The 21,991-nt window shown below is 40.9% G+C and overlaps 1 protein-coding gene across 2 annotated transcripts in view; it reads right to left on the bottom strand.

The window, feature by feature from the left end:
- The window catches only part of LOC126412735 (carbonic anhydrase-related protein 10-like), a 962,152-nt gene that overhangs the window by 56,408 nt on the left and 883,753 nt on the right, over nucleotides 1–21,991 (bottom strand). The window contains exon 7 of one of the 2 annotated variants that reach the window (XM_050082466.1): nucleotides 10,467–10,621. The exons of the other annotated variant lie outside the window; for it this stretch is intronic. Within the exon in view, the coding sequence (XP_049938423.1) occupies nucleotides 10,467–10,621 (155 nt within the window). The remainder of the gene's footprint in view (nucleotides 1–10,466; nucleotides 10,622–21,991) is intronic. 2 annotated transcript variants of the gene reach the window in all.

The following is a 21,991-nucleotide window of genomic DNA, read 5'->3' as shown; positions in this document are numbered from 1 at the left end:
TGTGCTGCAAGCACATTAATCAACAGTGGCCTCGCCATTGCCTTCTTCCAAGATACATTAGTCCACCATTATGCTTCGTTCCAGAGGTTCAATCCTCCACAATGCCCTTCCTGGTTACCACTGGCCTGTCTTAGTTCCAGCCTGCAGCCACTCTACTGCTCCACCGTCTACATCACAGACTCTCAGCTGCCCCTGCTGTCAGCCAGAGCTCTTCCAGGTACTTTAAGATGTGCTATCAATTTTCCTACCCTTCAAGTGGAGGGTGGGGTGTGTGTGTGTGTGGGGTGGGGGGGGGGGAGGCGGGAAGAAATGCTGTGCTTTTCCCCTACTCAGCCAACAACTCGGATTGGCTATGTGTGTGCATGGACCCCACAGGGGACAGTTTTTCAGACGACAGGCAGGGATAACCACTTTCTGCGTGACCCCCCAGGCAGCTACCAGCAGATGCCACTGGTACCATGGATCCTTTTCTCCTATGTGTGCTATGTGACCGAAAGTAGTACCTGCACTTTCCTGGTGACCAGGCAGTATCTGGGCCAGTGGCTGGGCTACACTCAACCAGTGCATTCCAAGTGAGTTTGCTGGGCCAGACGCCCATTGCCTAAGCATTCCCGTAATCCTGATCTCATTATGGAACAAGAGCTGTCGGATGCAGACTGGCACAATTTGTGATCTCTATACTGAAGAGACGTAGCGTCTGACACTGTGACCAGCAATTGGACTATGTAGTATTTGCCTTTGTTTTTCATTGGCAATAGGCCAGACTTAAACTTTATGATGTTGTTTTGGGATTTAAGTTTTGCTCGTCTGTTCGGGACTTTCAGCTTTAGCACATCCATTCCAGACTTTGATTGAGGCACATTTAGAGTGTGGAAATTGGATCTAGGTGCTTCCAATTTACTGTGACATTTTAAAACCTACGTCTTTCAGATATTATTATTGCTCTTTCATTGTTTAAGATGTGGCCTGTTTTCAGTTATTGTGTTCCAACAAAACTCCCAATGTGTGTGTCACAATAAACTTCATTTTATGTTTGGGTACCTTTCCTGGGCCACATTCAGCGGACACATCAGGTACAAATTTTTAATGAATGTCTGGAGCGTTTTGGCAGACAGCGTAAGGTATTCTATGCATGAAATATGTCCTATTTTTGAGTTAAAACCTTTCTACCATGCATCAATTTTACAGTACGTTCTGAATGCTGGAAGATTTGTCATGACATTTTTTATGTATTTATATTCCTTGTGAAAAATGAGTAAATGGGTGGTCAGTTGGCAGTTGCAAAGGAAGCTGCCACACAGATACCGACTGCAAACTGACCATGTTGTCGCAATAAGGAAGAGATTCATTTTTCCAATACAACTCACTGTATGACAACTATTTATGGCGACACATTAATATCTTTATCTATCTTCTTGATACAGAGACAGTACCCATCAACAAGTTATGGGCAAAATGATTGCGCCTCAATGTGCCCCATCTCGATCAGAGCCTGAAACAGGTGTCAGGATTTGTATCCTATAAAGAGTCACAGGATTCAGAACAGTTGTAAAGAGTAAGTTTAACCTGAAAGAATTCTACCTAGGTAACAAGTTACCCAGCTTTGGCAGAACCCATGTAGATGCACACTGGAGCAGGCGATTTTCTCTAATGGTTTCAGGTTTTTGATATGAGAAAGAAGTTCCTCAAAGTGTATGTCACGAGTGCAGCATGGGATAGAAATGGACTCGAAACCATCAGAAATCCAGAGGAGAAGAAGCTAGAAGGATTTCAAATGAAGTGCTATCAAAGGAGGTGAAAAATTCTGTGAACTTAAAATGCACAATATGTGAGAAGGGACAGGTTTGTGAGATATCTGGCACGCCATAGAGGAACAGTAAACAAATATCAGAAAAACAACTGATTAGGGATATCCGTTTTCTATAGCAGTTTCTTAGTTAATAAAAGTTACGATAAGATGGAGAGCATGTGAGGTAAAGGGCGAGTTGTGGCGTCCTGAAAATATTCTAAGTTCGCAGCTGGCGCGGCCGTACGGGCCGCTTGGCGGGAACGGGTCTCTCGGCCTCTCGGACGTTGGCCAAAGCAAGAGGGGTCTAGCCGCGTGGCTGGGAATTCCATGGTGACACTGTGTCGATGCCGGGAGTGCCAAAGATGGCGGACTTTGTGAAACCTTAACGGCAGACATCTCACAGTTCGTATAGAGATTAATAGTAGCCAGGTGAATCATGACATCTCAAAAAAGAAACATGTATGTTACCATTGTTTGCATGACGAGTCTGATGGTGTTATCAGATTTTCAATATCTTTATTAGTTTAAAGTTTAGTATCTGACGGTAAATTGTACAAGTGACACCCTGCATCGAATTTCCAAAATCTAAACGCTTCATCCGATTTCGTCGATCCACGTGTCTTTAGAAAGCTATTAGTGAAAACCTAAATTGGTATAAATTACAGGCATGTAACTTGAATAACATCACTTATTGGAGGTCAAAGCGGCCAATTACTATCGATCGCGTCAGGCCATAAGTACTCCACAGTTACACGAAAAAACAGTAGCAGCATGCTTCTAAATATATTTATTCATCTATATCTTTGTTTATATCCGATATATACTATTCGTGAAGAAATTGGTTAAATATTTACTGTGTTTTAGAAAGCACACAGACATTAGGCTACTGGCCTACCTTTTCTTGCTATTCCTTTGATATATGTTTATGTAATTTGTTTACGTATTTAATAATGTGTGTAAGAGCATGTTTATGGTCCAGCCGTAGGAATATGTACTTAATTTCAAGTTATTTAAATGTAAGTCCAGTATTTCGTATGTGTTTCAATGTGTTTGTGATTGTACATTGGCTTGGAGACATGGAAGGAGCGCTCTAGCCAATCACACCTCTCGTTACTAAGAGAGACGTATGTAGGTTGGGAAGGAGCATCTTTTCCGGGGAAGACATGAGGTAGTTCGGAACGGTGCGCAGCAAGGAAGAGTCGCACAGGACACGGGGAGTGCTGGAAGTTGACCAGCGACTGTGGGTAGCAGGAACTACGTGGAGAGTGGAGCAGTTTGCGCGTGGTAGCGCGAGGCAGTAATATTTCGTAGTGGCGACTTGGACACTTGTGAGACTTCCATCGCTTCTACAGTGAAGACGTAGTATGCATTTAGAAGTGAATATCTCACGAGCTACGTTGTTGCTCATAACTAATTACGTGCAGTAGGAATCTATTGTTTCCCTGTTATTCAACTTATGTTTCATTTAATTGCTGGACCATCGACACCAATAAGTTTTGCACAAATATACCGCATTCTCAAAAGTACTTCACTATCGCACTCATCATTTAAAGTCGTTAAAATAGTAAATCAGTACCTGCAGATTTTGTTTAATTGTAATATTTCATTTATGAATTTATATGTTACACTCATAATTCGCAATTGCAGAAGGATAGGAAACTTCAAACATTCGATTCATGTGTGTATTTATATTGTATACTGCTGACTCAGCAGTATTTGGCCTGTAATGCGGCAACTACGTATCCCAGCCCCTAGACAATGAAACCAGCCAAAATTTTAATAATTCAACTCTGAGTCAGAGGGTACAATGTTGAGGGCTACCATTTCATCACATAATTTTATTCGAAAGCCCGCAAGCATCAAATCAGTAGAGAGACAGTCATCAGAAACACAGTATTCGTTCAAAAAATGTCTCACAGAATCGACACATGCTGTCGCTCCCGTGTCGTTTGTGAAAAGTTGCGACGGTAACCTGGTAGGATGTGTGGTTCGACAAAGTAGATAAAAAAGAGACAGAGTGGTGTCTTGTAACCTCGAGTTCTTAAAGCATCGAAGAAAGAGATGTAAAGTATTGGATAGAGATCTGTTGAATTTCCAACACGTACAGAAGAAAAAAAAAGGCCAATTGTTAGAAACTTTCAGTCAACGTGTTGTTGATGGTAGGAGTAATGAACTCATTGCCTTCATATAGAAGAGTGGGCTAAGTTGTAAATTTCGATTTTGGCCTAGAACGTGGTGATTTCAGAGTTGCTAAAGCTTAAAGAAGGTTTAGTAATCATGTAAGTAGTATTGAAATTTACGAGTGGTACAAAGCAGTCTACGAAATAATAGTATTTACAATGAATTAATAATAACAGTTATAAACAACTTGAGTGGACGTATGAACTTCACTTAAAAGATGTGCACGCACATGCAACAGCACACTATCCACTTAATGGACAGTGCAGGAGGAAGCTTTAATCCAGCGCAAATGAAGTGGCAAGTAAGTATCTGATTACACAAAAATTTATAGATTTTATATTTTGACTAACCCCCCCCATGAACCATGGACCTTGCCGTTGGTGGGGAGGCTTGCGTGCCTCAGCGATACAGATAGCCGTACCGTAGGTGCAACCACAACGGAGGGGTATCTGTTGAGAGGCCAGACAAACGTGTGGTTCCTGAAGAGGGGCAGCAGCCTTTTCAGTAGTTGCAAGGGCAACAGTCTGGATGATTGACTGATCTGGCCTTGTAACAATAACCAAAACGGCCTTGCTGTGCTGGTACTGCGAACGGCTGAAAGCAAGGGGAAACTACAGCCGTAATTTTTCCCGAGGGCATGCAGCTTTACTGTATGATTACATGATGATGGCGTCCTCTTGGGTAAAATATTCCGGAGGTAAAATAGTCCCCCATTCGGATCTCCGGGCGGGGACTACTCAAGAGGATGTCGTTATCAGGAGAAAGAAAACTGGCGTTCTACGGATCGGAGCGTGGAATGTCAGATCTCTTAATCGGGCAGGTAGGTTAGAAAATTTAAAAAGGGAAATGGATAGGTTGAAGTTAGATATAGTGGGAATTAGTGAAGTTCGGTGGCAGGAGGAACAAGACTTCTGGTCAGGTGACTACAGGGTTATGAACACAAAATCAAATAGGGGTAATGCAGGAGTAGGTTTAATAATGAATAGGAAAATAGGAATGCGGGTAAGCTACTACAAACAGCATAGTGAACGCATTATTGTGGCCAAGATAGATACGAAGCCCACGCCTACTACAGTAGTACAAGTTTATATGCCAACTAGCTCTGCAGATGACGAAGAAATTGAAGAAATGTATGATGAAATAAAAGAAATTATTCAGATTGTGAAGGGAGACGAAAATTTAATAGTCATGGGTGACTGGAATTCGAGTGTAGGAAAAGGGAGAGAAGGAAACATAGTAGGTGAATATGGATTGGGGGACAGAAATGAAAGAGGAAACCGCCTGGTCGAATTTTGCACAGAGCACAACATAATCATAACTAACACTTGGTTTAAGAATCATGAAAGAAGGTTATATACATGGAAGAACCCTGGAGATTCTAAAAGGTTTCAGATAGATTATATAATGGTAAGACAGAGATTTAGGAACCAGGTTTTAAATTGTAAGACATTTCCAGGGGCAGATGTGGACTCTGACCACAATCTATTGGTTATGACCTGTAGATTAAAACTGAAGAAACTGCAAAAAGGTGGGAATTTAAGGAGATGGGACCTGGATAAACTAAAAGAACCACAGGTTGTACAGAGATTCAGGGAGAGCATAAGGGAGCAATTGACAGGAATGGGGGAAATAAATAAAGTAGAAGAAGAATGGGTAGCTTTGAGGGATGAAGTAGTGAAGGCAGCAGAGGATCAAGTAGGTAAAAAGACGAGGGCTAGTAGAAATCCTTGGGTAACAGAAGAAATATTGAATTTAATTGATGAAAGGAGAAAATATAAAAATGCAGTAAGTGAAACAGGCAAAAAGGAATACAAACGTCTCAAAAATGATATCGACAGGAAGTGCAAAATGGCTAAGCAGGGATGGTTAGAGGACAAATGTAAGGATGTAGAGGCCTATCTCACTAGGGGTAAGATAGATACCGCCTACAGGAAAACTAAAGAGACCTTTGGAGATAAGAGAATGACTTGTATGAATATCAAGAGCTCAGATGGAAACCCAGTTCTAAGCAAAGAAGGGAAAGCAGAAAGGTGGAAGGAGTATATAGAGGCTCTATACAAGGGCGATGTACTTGAGGACAATATTATGGAAATGGAAGAGGATGTAGATGAAGATGAAATGGGAGATACGATACTGCGTGAAGAGTTTGACAGAGCACTGAAAGACCTGAGTCGAAACAAGGCCCCCGGGGTAGACAATATTCCATTGGAACTACTGACGGCCGTGGGAGAGCCAGTCCTGACAAAACTCTACCATCTGGTGAGCAAGATGTATGAAACAGGCGAAATACCCTCAGACTTCAAGAAGAATATAATAATTCCAATCCCAAAGAAAGCAGGTGTTGACAGATGTGAAAATTACCGAACTATCAGCTTAATAAGTCACAGCTGCAAAATACTAACACGAATTCTTTACAGACGAATGGAAAAACTAGTAGAAGCCAACCTCGGGGAAGACCAGTTTGGGTTCCGTAGAAACACTGGAACACGTGAGGCAATACTGACCTTACGACTTATCTTAGAAGAAAGATTAAGGAAAGGCAAACCTACGTTTCTAGCATTTGTAGACTTAGAGAAAGCTTTTGACAATGTTGACTGGAATACTCTCTTTAAAATTCTAAAGGTGGCAGGGGTAAAATACAGGGAGCGAAAGGCTATTTACAATTTGTACAGAAACCAGATGGCAATTATAAAAGTCGAGGGACATGAAAGGGAAGCAGTGGTTGGGAAGGGAGTAAGACAGGGTTGTAGCCTGTCCCCGATGTTGTTCAATCTGTATATTGAGCAAGCAGTAAAGGAAACAAAAGAAAAATTCGGAGTGGGTATTAAAATTCATGGAGAAGAAATAAAAACTTTGAGGTTCGCCGATGACATTGTAATTCTGTCAGAGACAGCAAAGGACTTGGAAGAGCAGTTGAATGGAATGGACAGTGTCTTGAAAGGAGGATATAAGATGAACATCAACAAAAGCAAAACAAGGATAATGGAATGTAGTCTAATTAAGTCGGGTGATGCTGAGGGAATTAGATTAGGAAATGAGGCACTTAAAGTAGTAAAGGAGTTTTGCTATTTGGGGAGCAAAATAACTGATGATGGTCGAAGTAGAGAGGATATAAAATGTAGGCTGGCAATGGCGAGGAAAGCGTTTCTGAAGAAGAGAAATTTGTTAACATCCAGTATTGATTTAAGTGTCAGGAAGTCATTTCTGAAAGTATTCGTATGGAGTGTAGCCATGTATGGAAGTGAAACATGGACGATAAATAGTTTGGACAAGAAGAGAATAGAAGCTTTCGAAATGTGGTGCTACAGAAGAATGCTGAAGATTAGATGGGTAGATCACATAACTAATGAGGAAGTATTGAATAGGATTGGGGAGAAGAGAAGTTTGTGGCACAACTTGACCAGAAGAAGGGATCGGTTGGTAGGACATGTTCTGAGGCATCAAGGGATCACCAATTTAGTATTGGAGGGCAGCGTGGAGGGTAAAAATCGTAGGGGGAGACCAAGAGATGAATACACTAAGCAGATTCAGAAGGATGTAGGTTGCAATAAGTACTGGGAGATGAAAAAGCTTGCACAGGATAGAGTAGCATGGAGAGCTGCATCAAACCAGTCTCAGGACTGAAGACCACAACAACAACATTTTGACTAAAGTTCAGTCTTGATCACATCATGTACGTTTTAATGATATAGATAACCGGTTTCAGTTCTTTCTACAAAACCATCATCAGACCCATGGCTCCCTTAGGATGGTAGGTGGAGCTCTCCTCGCTGCTACGCAGTCAACTAGCATCGAGGAGAGCTCCACCTACCATCCTAAGGGAGCCATGGGTCTGGTGATAGTTTTGTAGAAAGAACCGAAACCGGTTATCTATATCATTAAAACGTACATGATGTGATCAAGACTGAACTTTAGTCAAAATATAACAATTAATTGATCACTGATTTCCAAAAATGTTTACCAAAATTATAGATTTTATCTCAACTAGCTTCTTTTCTCTCCTTTGGGAGATTTAGAACCAAAATCAAACACTATAAATTAAACGTCGTATGGACACAATGAAAGAGGTTATTCAGAAACATCGTCCTAACTTTCCAGGCAGTTTACTGTGAAGGTCCCCCAGATTGTTCATACTCACCGACGGAAGTGTTTACCAAATGCCAAAGCTCCTACTGTAATTTCAAATGGTGGAAAGTGTACTGTATTCAAACAGACGCAGGAAGCTTTCTTTCCAAAATCTGACGTAAATCTTGTGAATTATAGATAGAAGTTCGATAAATCTGAACCTATTATTTGTACAGACTAAAAATTTCCTATGTTAATGCGATTCCTCAAATGAACGAACACAGCGGTGATGAACTGAACGTTACTGATAAATACTGATGTTGACGAACGTCAATAACGAAAGACGTTTTCTGCTGGTTCTGTTAAGGTTCATCGCTTTCTATCTGCCTTCCTTTTTCGTTGGATCACTATAAAGTACAAATCTGTCTCTGTCCTTTTGTTTTGTTACTAATTCTGACTCTACTCCACTCCTTCTTTTTGGATCTGTTAGTCCACAATGTCTGACTTAGTAATTTGATCGCTAAATATTAATCACAGCCTTTCATCCTGTACTGATTGTATTTGTGATACTATTTCGCAGCACAAAATTTAAATAAGCCATGGTCCACACAGGTATTTGCTCACAGCACACACACGAATGAGCTGATGGCCTTTCCTATTTCGTATACGTTTGCTGACCAGATTAATTAACATTCATGTAAAAAAGCATATTATTGACTACAGTAACTATAAAGACATTTCGATGAGTTCTAGTGCCTCATTTAAAACGAACTATTTCAGTCTTTCACAAAATTTAAATGACTCTAGTGCATTACATCGAACTCCCTCTTTGTCTCTTCCTTTACTCGTGTTACACAGAAAAGTCCTCCCTCTGAAACTCTGTTCTACCTCTATCCACCCCAGTTACTTTAAGTTAAGTCTTTCATAATTTGAAAAACTGATATTGATTTATTCACTTAATTTACAGGCATGCTTTTGGTGCCATTTTATAGCAAAATAAATGGAGTTTTTTACGTTATACCTAAAAAGCTCCACTGTGATCTCATTCTTTATGGGGCACACTTTCCATTTGAAGTCGATTTCTTACCAAACTCGCTGCAGCAGGGCAGGCGTGACTTGTTCAGTTGTGAGGCAGAGGTTAGCTCTTAGCTCTGTTAGTGAAGCCAGTGGGGGGACAAACACTGTACTCATGACGAATCCCCAAAATGGAAAATCACGAGATGTCAGGTCCAGTGGACGTAGGGGCAATGCATCTGGTGTACCTGGAAAGCGGAATATTCGAATTTCCGGGCGTCTGAGAGGCATTTTGGGGGTGCGTCATCTAGCCTGAACTGAATGATGCGTTCTTCATCACAAAAGTCAATCCAGATAGCTAAAATATTTTATAGCATATCTAAGTACACCACTCCATTCATAGTTTTTATGGAAAAAGAAAGGTTCGTAAATATTGCTCTTTCTCCGTGAAGAAAATACCTTCAGTTGTGGACTACGACGTTCATGTTCCATAGATTTTCATGATTTTTCAAGCCTCGAAATTATTAATTTCACTGCTTAAGTGAAAAATCGACTCATCACTAAAGATGACCTTACCAGCGAAATTCTCATCCTCAAACAACCGATGTAAGATTTCCACACAAAAATGCTTATGAGCAACATTATCAGTGCCTTTTAGATCTAGCACAGTTGCAAACTTGTTTGGTTTGAGACGCAACCCTTTTCATAGCACATGACAAATACTCAAATGTGGGACGCCCAGTTCTCAATAACCACACCTGTCGTTAGTGTAGCACTGTTCACAGAGCTCTGGCTGACTTGCCCCGCGACGTCATCAGACTCACGTGGACTACCTGAGGGTTTGTTATGTCTTACTGAACATCCAGTTTCGATAAAACACTTACGCCCCTCATAAATAATAGGCCTACTCTGTACGAAAATTACGTTACAAAGCTGACGCAGACTTTGAGTCTTCAAACCGAAACACATGGCGAGCACTCTCAAGACTACTAAAGGAAGCCATATTTGCTGCAACTGCCGCTAGCGCTTGCTGTGGCACGTTTCTCTACGAGTATGTCACATGAGTCAAAACTTGATGTATTTTCCTTCAGGAAGACACTAAGACTATTTCCTCAAGCCGTAAGCTTGCCGACTTTTCAGAGTTGAAAATTCTTTTTTGATACACAGTGTAAAGAGGCTATTTTTGTGTGTCAAACCAATACGGATTTATTTATTTCTCTTCCTGATTTTGAGATGCCCCTTCATCTATGGTGATTTGTGGATATGGTCTTAGATCGAGTGAAGCTTGCCACTGGATTTCAGTAGTCTTTCTACTACCATTCTCTTCCCTAGGCTAGAAAACAGCTGCTGCCTGCCGACTTACAAAACGTCAGAACATACACAATGCTGCTGCCCGCCTCCCTAGGTTCAAGCTGACCTCGTGCCTGGAGATGTAGATGGGCTTGTTGAGGACGACCCAGACGGTGGTCTCCCAGCAGCCAGGATGCGTCGTCGAGCCCTCGTACGTCATGTAGTGGTCCGTCCGGGGAAGCAACTGCTGCAGCGTCAGCGGCCGTATCGGCGTCGACGAGGCTGCGTGAACACAGGACACCGTGAGAGCGTCACATGCAGCTGGGAGGCTTAACGCTAATCCTTGTAAGCATTAAATACAGAGGGTATAAGTGCAGATATTTTTATATGTGGTACCTTGATATGTACACACATGAGTGTCTTTGTTGTTTCCTCTTCGTGTCGAACACTCTTCCCACAAACACTTCACAAACTCTACGACGTGGAGTTTTCTGCACAGCCGCAACTGCATCACTTAGTGGACTACGCCTGTCAATATAGACTAACAATTTTGGGTCCACACGACCACACTTCAACACCTGACCTGCTGCCCAGAAGGATATGCTGTAAATATCGATGGCTTGCTCTTGCCACATATACTTCGAGATAATAATCCATCTAAGAACATAACACTTATAACAGCTATAATTATTTGTCTGCAAATACTGATGTAATGGTGTTCAGTACAAAGTTCTTATTCACCAACTGTAATATCTGCACTTATACCCGTTACACCCTGTATATAGTGCAATTAATGCACCATAAAACTAGCGTGGTTACAGCATTCGTCAGAACATATTTATAAACAGTAAAAAAGAATACCTATAATCATTTAATGCATCAGAAGTCCTGCTGTAAACCTCTAGAAGCTATGTTCCTTAATTTGTCAGCTGTTCTACTTAGAAAATAAATAGCATTTGTGCAGGAATACACCAGTGAGATGTGGACAAAAGAGAAAAACAGATTTAGGTACACAAGCTAATCCGAAAGTAAGAGAAAAAGCGAAAAAAATCATTGACCGTAATATATTTCCATTATTGCGATTCATAGAAATGACTGTCATAGTATTTATGTACTTAATAAGGAAAACATTTCGTGCGTCTTAAAAATTTTTACTCGCAGGAAGCGTTTTAACAAAACTGCAGTGAGTGTTCCCCTGTGTTTGAATTCATATCCTGGCAAACAGAAAATACTGCGAACTGGATAGAGACTTTCTAAGGATGAATCAGGAGTGTGTTTCACTTAATGGAGGTATTAAACAGTGAGCTGTAATACGCTATGACACAACCTAACAGTGCAATTACTATTTAAAGGCCTCACAGTTCTGACAAAATTACCAGTACAAAAACAACCTACATCCTCCTCTGTCTTCATAGTAAATCACACAGTGCCCCTCATAGGCTTCTAATTATCCGTTTTCCATTTCGTCTGTTAGTTTTTCATCATTCGGTGCTACGCTATCGCAGCAATCAAAATATTTTGTATTTTTAGAAATGTTTCATTCTTTTCGATGTGGAGTGACTGAAGTTTACTGTTTACAATAATTAGCCGGGTTCATTTTATCCGGCGCACAGTTTTAAATTGCCAAATATAAACTGCGCAGAATATGTTTTCGACAGAGTGATATATATGTTTATGTTTCAGTATTGGTAATGAATTTCGCTTTCGAGACGAATTACACTACCGCAGATACTAATAGTGGTGCACGTACTGAAGCTACTACCGACAACTGACTACAGAGCATCCAGAACAACAGCACTTAGGGTGATCTCGCAAGGCATCCGAGCCTTGTTTCTTCTGAAGGAACAGAGCATCACGTAGAGACATAGTTTCAATCCGTCTGTTTTACAAACTCAATCCGGTATTTGTTGCGTACTGTGTAACACCATAGTTCTAATGCTCTACTGATTTATTTTGCTTTTGTTTATTTAATGTTACTTCGTTGAGCTTCTGTAAATGTGTTTGATTGAATAGATAACATAAAACTGTATATTTCTTTCTTTGCACAAACTTTGATGTCATGGTTTGGTTCTATGCAGTCGTTTAAATGCTTTGTCCCATTTGGAGGGAACAAAACTTACTGTATATAATTGTAATTTTGTGTGAATAATTTTTTGTAGAAATGTCTATATGTGCAAATGTTCTGTTTGTTTAAAATGATTGTTTACTGTTATGTAAACTGCTGATCCTCACTTAGGGTTCCTAGTTAGTTCGTATGTAAAAGGTGTAGTGGTTCCCCTCGGGAACGGAACTGTGTAGCGCGCGCAAATTGTGGTTGGCCTACGTGGAAAAGGTGGAACTCATAGTCGGGGACGAGCCAGCAGTCGGAGACGAGCTACGAGTCCGTGCACTGCCATGTAAAAGATGCATATTGTTCTGCTTCCGAAAGAGGCTTTTTCTGTTACTTTCCAATGCCTCGGATGGATGGATAAATAGCTGGAACGATTCTGGATTTGGTATTCATCATCGCCACCAAGAAGGGCCAGAGTCCAGCAATTCTGCCTGCGAATCCACCTGCAGTTGCCACCACGTTGCGCAATCGCTGTAACGTAATACTATAATGATGTACAGTGAAGGATCAGCTTAATGGATGTGCTAATGTGCTGAAATATAAGGTAATTTATATCGGAATTTATGTACCTATCTTGATTTTTCTCCTCATCATAACACCTCTCAGGGTCCTCTCCGTTTGAACTAAAGTGATTACCGAGTGCCCTTACTGAAAGTACATTAAAACCCAGTTTTCTAATTAATGCCCCTTGAACATAGTAAAGAGAAAGTTAAAGTTAATGTGGCAAGAGGGTGAGTTAAAGTTAATTATGCTTACTGAAATAATTTTCCTAGTAAAACTGCTTATTAATGCATTGTTGCCAATTTCAAATTACAATTTCTTAAGATTCAGACTTATAATGCATATGATCACATAGTTGTCTGTAGTAAATTATAAAAGGTGAGGCAGTTTCTTGCAATTTTGTCAACATTGTGTTTCGATGTAGTAAAAGTGAGAAAGCTGTAGTTGTGAAACGTTATATACTCGTGTTTACTAAGTGTTTGTCTCTCTGGTGTATTAGAAGTGCATATTAATAGTAATGTTATAAAGACCATTCACTTTGTGTAAGCCATGAAAGTAATAGTGTGTTTCGGTAGCTGTTATAATTTTGCAAATTGTTTCTGCTACTCTGTTAGTTCCAATCTTACCGTAAACATATGTATGTGTAATAGTTCACTGCACTCGCCTGTGACAAAGTATAGGTTGTGTGGATCCGTTATAGCTACTGATAACTATTTTCTTAAACGAGAATGTTAATCATTCTCTTGCCTAGTTAGGCTGGCGACCGTTATCTTTCTCAGTTGAACACTACAGATAGACGAAATTTTGTTCGTACTGTTCAAATATTAACGTAATTCTGACTTTCATTTTCGATAAGCCATTCCCGTTAGGTACAGCACGGTCAACCTAACAAAATTCCTCTCAGACGGTAACACTGCTCTGTTGCTATATACCATAATTGCTTTAACAAAATAGTTTTATTTCATAAGCTGTTTCCAGTTTTAAGGTTATGGTACAGTAGTAGCAGACAGGAGTGTTATACGTGGCTTTTCCGTGACAGGACTGATTTGTTCTGTTGGAACATCGTATGTACTAAGCCAAACTTGGTATTTGATTGAATAAGCTACGTAAATGACGCTGTTGCAGTGTTATAACTGGAGCTCAAAATCTAGTTACTTGTGAGAAGCATCTGTAATGCGTCGATAAAATGCACGGTATCTCTGTGTACACTACGGCGGATCGCATCAGGTCTTTTCATAAATGTGTATAAGTCCACTATTCCCTCCTAAACCACTCAATCTTCACTGGCGGAAAAAAAATCGCAACAAAAAGGAGTTGTATGATATAAACGAAAGCTGTGCGAGTGTTTCTACACCTGCAACATGGCGTCTATTCAAATTTCACGCCAATCGCATAAGGGTAGCACTACTAGCGCCTCTGTGAGGATTCAAATTAGGTTTGCTTTAAGCACATGCAGCAACCGCCATGACCAACACCTTAGTGAGTTTAAACGAGGTCGTGTAATAGGGCTACGGGTAACTGGATATTCCTCCTGCCATATTGCAGAAAGAGTTCGTAGGAACGTAGCGACGGTACATGACTGCTGGGAACCGTGGTCACAAGAATGTACGACGCCAAGAAGGGCGGGCTCCGGACGGACTAGGGGCTCTACTGAGAAGGAAGTCCATCGTGTTCGGTGTATGGCTCTGGCGCACAGTACAGCAACAGCAGCAGCAGTCTGAACATCAGCTGGCGGTGACACAACGAATCGTTACAGACCGGCTGCTCAGAGCCAGACGCCTGTAGTGTGTATTCCTCTGACCCGAAATCAACACAATTTGCGACTTCAACGGTGTCAAGCGAGAGCTCACTGGAAGGCAGGGTAGAGGTCTGTTGTGTTCTGTGATGAAACATGGTTCCATCTCGGTGCCAGTAAAGACATGCCGTGTGTTGTTTAGGAGGCCAGTAGTGGACCTGCAACCAAACTGTCCGTATGCTAGACACAAGGGAACATGGAGTTTTGGTATGGGGTGCGATTTTCCATGGCAGCAGGGGCACTCTCATGCTTTTGCCACGCACACAGACTGTAAAATCGTTATTCAATCTGGTGATTCGACCTGTTGTGCTGTCATTCATGAACAGCATCCCAGGGGGTGTTTTCCAGAAGGATAAGGATCGCCCAACTGCTGCTGTTGTAACCCAACATGTTCCACACAGTGTCGACATCATCGATCACCGGATCGAATCTGTCTCCAGTGGAGCACGTACTGGACATCATCGGACGACAACTGCATCGTCATCCAAAAAACCGTTAACCGTCCCTGTACTGACCGACAAAACGCGATAGGCATGAAATTCCATCCCATAAACTGACATTCGGTACCTGTATAACACAATTTATTCGCGTCTGCAAGCTTGCATTCAACATCCTGGCGGATACACCCGTTATTAATATACCAGCGTTTCACGTTTGCAATGGCTAATGTCGTGCTTACATTAACCTGTGATTTTGCAATGTTAGTTATTTAAAACTTAGTTACTTCAAACCGTTACCTACGCAAATGCATTCACGAAATTTCATTACTCTAATTATTTGTTGGTCTTGCAATTTTTTTTCCGTCAATGTATGTCAAGGATATTTCGTATGCATACTGCATGGTAAATGAGAATCAGCGCTGTGAATTTTAGAACCTCCTAGCTTCCACAGGAGTCGAGATACTATCAAAAAAGCGTGGTTCTAACCATGAGAGATAGGCTGCTGTCAATGACATGAGTTAAGTGGGGGACATCAGGGCCCCGTTTCGTCGGCCAGCAACAGTGTAGCATGTCCGTGGAGACGTGCACAACATATGCACAGACAGATAGGGAAGGAGGAATTTTTAGCAGGAAGTTATTAGTAAGAACCAATTTGAGTAAATTATTGAAGGTTAACAACAGAGTCTGAATGGCAAAGAAAGATAGCTTGCCATAAATGTCGCGTGAACTAGGAGTATATTCTACGGGGTTAATTGTATTATGTTAATGAGGACTCAATGTAAACTAGCTTGTTTAAAAGTCTTTTGGTAATAGTGTAGAATGGCACATTCCATTGTGGAGGTTGTATCCGTATAATAATGGAGAGAATGATTCAGGACTTGAACTGTTAATGCTAAGATAAGGTGCCTATCCATCTCGTCCTATTCCCGATCTGTCTCCCCCTCATCCTTCCCCATTGTCACGTTTTCGTTCGGATATCCAAAAGTAATGTACTGAAACTATGGAAGCCACCATCTGTAATTGTTTTGCCTATTGTCCCGTTATGAAATACACTATTTTTAAGTAATCTTGCTTACGTAAGAATAATTTCTTGGCGTTCTGTATTTACGCATCAAGTTCAGAAGTATCAATTATCACTTTGTAGTTCTACACAATTTTTGTCGTGCGACTAGCTTTAAATAGAGTTTACACTTCTTTTTGTCTATAGTAACGTAGTAACAGTTTGAATAACCAATAATGAAATCATTCTTCTGTGTTTCTCCGGAATCTAATGGTACTAAAATAAATTTATAATATTTGGGAATGCCTTATAATTGTTGGCTTTTATCTTTAAGTGGCCATTAAAAAAATCACATTTCGCATAAATTGCATACACGCTTATTTGTATTCGTTCACCGTGTCAGCTAATAATAAACAAAGCTTGTGTAAGCAGAAGCTGTTCGGAAGAGTTAACATAAAGACTGAGAAAGAGTGAGGTTAGCATGGGGACTGCTCCAGCCTTGTTTGTGTCAAATCACCAAATACACAATTTCTCTTAGATCCCAATTGTAACCATCAGTCCCTTCCCCTCCCCCCCAACCCCCCCCCCCCTCCACCGCCAAGGAAGGAGTTATGTGCATAAGGCAGTTTTGAAAACGATCAACGTTCATATCCTGGGTTGGTTACCTTGATTCACATCACCAGTTACTCCTTTAGCACTCCGACGAGCAGTTTTGACCTCTAACTTCCGCCACAAAAGCTGCTCCTCAGTCTTTAATTACCTCCTCGGAAACGGAACCTTAATTTCTGAACACGAGTCTGTTAAATGACCGTGCCTCTGGAGAGACAATACGCCTAGCCTTACGTCCTATACAAAGGAATGTAGTCACATGTAAAGCAGTTTATGTTAAATTAAGTTTCGACATTACTGGGCAACTTCTATAGAATAAAAAGGGAGAGGTAAAAGGTAGGAACATTTAACAATATTTAACTTAATAACAGTTACCTGCAGTTTCGACCAGTGAATTCAGTAGCAGTTTTCGTGAAGGAACTGTAGCAATGCAGCTTTACTGAAATTACATTTATCTCATTGCCGACGGGCTGTTAGTCTCCTGCAGAAGCTATCGCAGCCGTGCTAAGCGGAGCCAGAGCCACCTAGCGGGAGGCGACGCCAGGCGGGGACTGTGGAGACGCGGCGCAGCCGGCGCCCGTGACGTGACCGCGAGACAATTGCCTGTCTGGGCGGCCATCCGTCTCCAGCGGCGCCGCTACCGCCGTCTGTCGGCGCGGCGCCTCAGCTGACTTCATCTGGCGGCAGCCTCGCTCGTTAGGCGCCTCCACACTTCGGTCTCTGTTCCCCCTCTTCATCCTGCCTGTCACGGTTGTCACCACCAACAACGTCGACTCCTCCTTCTTCCTTCATCGACTTTAACGGGAGATATTTTCTTACGTCGGCTTGCGGCAAGCACGCAGCAAATATTTTCATTCACCTGTATCGTTCTTATGTCTTAATAAATTTCTAAAGTAGGACCTCTGATTAATAAACAAGATACTTAATCCAGTAAGGTGAGTCAGCTTATATGGGCCAACTTACTTTGTGTAACAGTAATAAAATCAGCAGAAAAATGTTCCTTTCCGAGTGCAAAAAAGGCGAGAATGCTCCTGTTTAAAAAACTCTGACTGAAAAGTGGGGTACCAACTGCCTCGTCCTATCCCAGCACCTTTAAAAATTTTGGCGTGCGAAAATATTCACACTCTTTCTAACGTGCAGCTCACCTCACACTTCCACAGGCCTCCCTGACTGTAACTCACTCAAACCCACTAGTCCACAGCTGCTAGTCGCTCATACCCATCCACTTCCACTTGTCCTTTCTCACTCACTCATTGAGCCCAGCTCATTGCCATTATCTCATTGTGTCTCTCTGAAATGAAATGAAATGAGCGTATGGCAATATTGGCCAGGAAGTCCGATTTGGGTTCGGCCAAGTGCAAGTCTCATTTCAGTCGGCGCATCATTGGGCAACTTGCGGCTGATTATGATTGGGTGTCAGTGCAAGGGACTAGTGAATTAAATCATCAGTCATCATCAGAAAGGAAAGAAATTAATTGTGGTGTCCCACAAGGATCCATCTTAGGGCCATTGCTTTTCCTTTGTACATTAATGATCTGTCATCAGTTACACTGCCAGAAGCAGAGTTCGTTTTGTTTGCAGATGACACAAGTACTGCAATAAATAGTATGTCGAATGTAGTTCTAGAAAGATCTGCTAATGATATTTTCATGGATGTTCATAAATGGTTTAAAGCGAACTCACTGACATTAAACTTCGAAAAGACTCACTATATGCAATTCAGAACCTGTAAGAGGTTTCCACCCAGCATACGCATGAAGTATGAAGAAGAGCAGATAGAAGAGGTTGACAGTCTTAAATTCCTGGGATTACAACTTGATAATAAATTCAGTTGGGAGGAGCACACCACAGAACTGCAGAAACGCCTTAACAAATCTGTATTTGCAATTCGATTGTTAGCAGACATAGGTGACATAAAAATGAAAAACTTGCATACTTTGCATACTTTCATTCCATAATGTCACATGGTATAATATTTTGGTGTAGTTCTTCAAGTCAAACAAAAGTTTTCAGAGTCCAAAAGCGTGTAACACGTATTATTTGTGTAGTAAATTCACAGACGTCCTGTAGAAACCTCTTCAAAGAACTGGGTATAGTAACTACTGCCTTCCAGTATATTTACTCCTTAATGAAATTTGTCCTAAATGATATATCTGTTTTTCCAACAAAAAGCTCAGTTCATACATACAATACTAGGAACAAAAATGATCTGCACAAGGACTTAAAGGCACTTACTTTAGTTCAAAAAAGAACACTCATCTTCAATAATTTGCCAGCAAACATAAAAAATTTAGTTACTAATGAAGATCAGTTTAAAAGGAGCCTGAAAGACTTACTATTGGCCAACTCCTTCTACTCCATTGACGAATTTTTTAATAGAAACAAATGACGTATTGTATATATTCGTACTATTAGTATTGTTATTCCAGCTTTTTTTTTTTAAAAAAATTGACATGTTCTACATCCACGAGGATCTCCTTAGCACGGATCTATGGAACGAAAAACTAATCTAATCTAATCATGAGGATGAAATGATGGTGAGGACGACACAGTACCCAGTCCGTGAGCGGAGAAAATCTCCAACCCCGCCGTGAATCGAACCCGGACCCAGAGCATAAGAGCCAAGCATGTTACCACCCAGCTAAGCAGGCGGACTATGTCTCTCTGTTACTGTCTCCTGTTTCGCAACAATTTCCTTCGTTCTGTCTTTCGACTACTGTTTCCTCCCACTGCTACTGTCTCGCTATTGTTCTGTCTTAGGTGCTGCTATTTCATTCATTCCTGCCCTCTTCTGATGTTTCTTCTTACTGTCACTATCTCTCTCCTCCCCGTTGTAGTTGTCATAGACTCCGTCTCTCATTATAAAGAAAGATGTTCAAATGTGTGTGAAATCTTATGGGACTTAACTGCTAAGGTCATCAGTCCCTAAGCTTACACACTACTTAACCTAAATTATCCTAAGGACAAACACACACAACCACGCCCGAGGGAGGACACGAACTTCCGCCGACATCAGCCGCACAGCAGTGCCTGAGACCGCTCGGCTCATTCCGCGCAGCTCTCTTATTATCACTAGTTTTCGCCCACTTATGCTTTCTCCTTCTCTTTTTCCTATTACACAGGGGCGACCTTCACTCTTTCCATAGCAGTGTCCTGTCACTGTCAATTATGTCTCATCACTGCCGCTGAGTCCATCTTCTCTCTCTCTCTCGTACTGCCGTTTTGTCTTCGCTGTTTCTGTACCTCAACCGCTGTCTACTATCCACCAGTATTCATTACTTTACCGTCTCTTCTACTGCAATTGTTCCCTTCTCTCTCACAAGGCTGTGTGGCTGGTCCTGGCAGAGGCTCGAATCCTCCCTCGGGCATGGGTGTGTGTGTTTGTCCTCAGGGTAATTTAGGTTAAGTAGTGTGTAAGCTTAGGGACTGATGACCTTAGCAGTTAAATCCCATAAGATTTCACACACATTTGAACATTGTTTCACTCACAAGGAAAGATCCCCAGTGGGGGGGGATTGACATTTTGGAACAATCTATACGGTTATGTATGTTAAGATTCCAGGTACTACATACTCGTACAACAGCCATTCAGCCTGGTGAGCCCTCATTTGCGAGTAATTGAAAGAAAAATTCGGAATTTTGAGTGACACGCAATTACGTTAAAAAAGTTAGATCAAACCCTCTGGTTGCTTGGTATAACAGACTGAATAGTAGTTCCACATGCCGGAGTTGTGGGATCGAATCTTGTCAGGTGCCGTGAATTTTCCTTATTTTTTAATCTTTATTGAAACCACTTTACCATCATTTTTATTCAATTAATTGATTTTAATGGAATTTTGTATTTCCATTTCTTCGTCACATCATTTTAATCATAATATGAACTTCTTCATTTGCTCTCATTTTCCTTCCTATCATTCTCTTTCCACTTGAAATCTTTGTTCTTGTGTTTTAGTTAATTTCATGTACTCTTTTCGGTTTAATTTCTTTCGTTTTATCATTCTTTTCCTGTCCAGTTTATTGCTTTCACTGTATCTGCTTTTCATTTCGTTTGAATTTCGATACACTTATAAACTCTTCTTTTATATAAATCTTCATCTGCGTTATTTTGTCAATAGTTCAATAGGTATTTAGTTTGTGTTATAAAGGTTTGTATGGCGATCACCATGCAAAGAATTGCATATGTGGTACAAAAAGACGTTTTTCAAACCACTGCACAGTCTCTATAAATAGCTTATTTGGTCTTTAATTTTTTAAGTTATAAATTGGAATTTTCAAATAATTGAATATTATAATAGAAAAATATAATTAAATTCATTTTCACAAAAGTTCCGTTTGGAAAAAGGATGATATAGGAGTAAATGAAACAAATGAAGGAAGTTCATACGGTGGTGACAAACGAATGTAAATAAGAAATTACATTTAAATCAACTGACTGGATAAAAGTACTGATGAAAGTCATTTCGGTAAGGGTTTAAAAGAAAAAGTTGGCACCTGACGGGATTGGAACACCTATTATCCTATCCATTACACCACGCGACCATATCACCTAATTCGGATGTTATAATATTATTTAGCACCAAACGAAACTCTGATTTTTTGTTCGTCACTTTCTCGCAAGCAAGGGCCCACCAGGGTGAATGGCTGCAGTATGTAATATCTGGGATCTTAACCTACATCATCGTACATTAGGTTCCAAACAGTGACTACCACCACTGGGGACCTCTACTTGTCAGCATAGAAAAGCAAAAATATGTTCGCATGCCACAATTTTTGAGAAAAACTTTAAAGGAGCTGAGGAAGTTAGAAGGATGCAGCTGGTATCGCCCATTTCACCGTCTTTTAAGCACATTCACCCTTTTTGTACACCGATAGGAGCAATTTTCCGCTGCTTCCCTTCTTTTCCCTGCTGCAGCAGAGAACGTCACTCATGTGAAAAGAACTTAATGCGTCAGAAAAATTTTGATAGCTTACTTATGTGAAACTGAAGCAAGCAAAGTCAATTTGACACCTCACACGCGGCTTAGGTACAAAAAAATACTGCATGTGCTTCCGTACTACAACATGTCGTATCCAGATCTCTTTTGTGGATAACGGTAGCACCTTATAACATACAAGGGTTGGAACTTTAATAGCGGCAAATGTTTATTTACAACTTACACCAAGCAGATACATGTTTCAAAGTTTTCCTGTCCTTGAG

This window comes from Schistocerca serialis, chromosome 7 (genome assembly GCF_023864345.2).
Source record: "Schistocerca serialis cubense isolate TAMUIC-IGC-003099 chromosome 7, iqSchSeri2.2, whole genome shotgun sequence".
Taxonomy (NCBI): domain Eukaryota; kingdom Metazoa; phylum Arthropoda; class Insecta; order Orthoptera; family Acrididae; genus Schistocerca; species Schistocerca serialis.
Note: the sequence above shows the minus strand (reverse complement) of the source record. Positions and strands in the feature narration are given on the sequence as shown.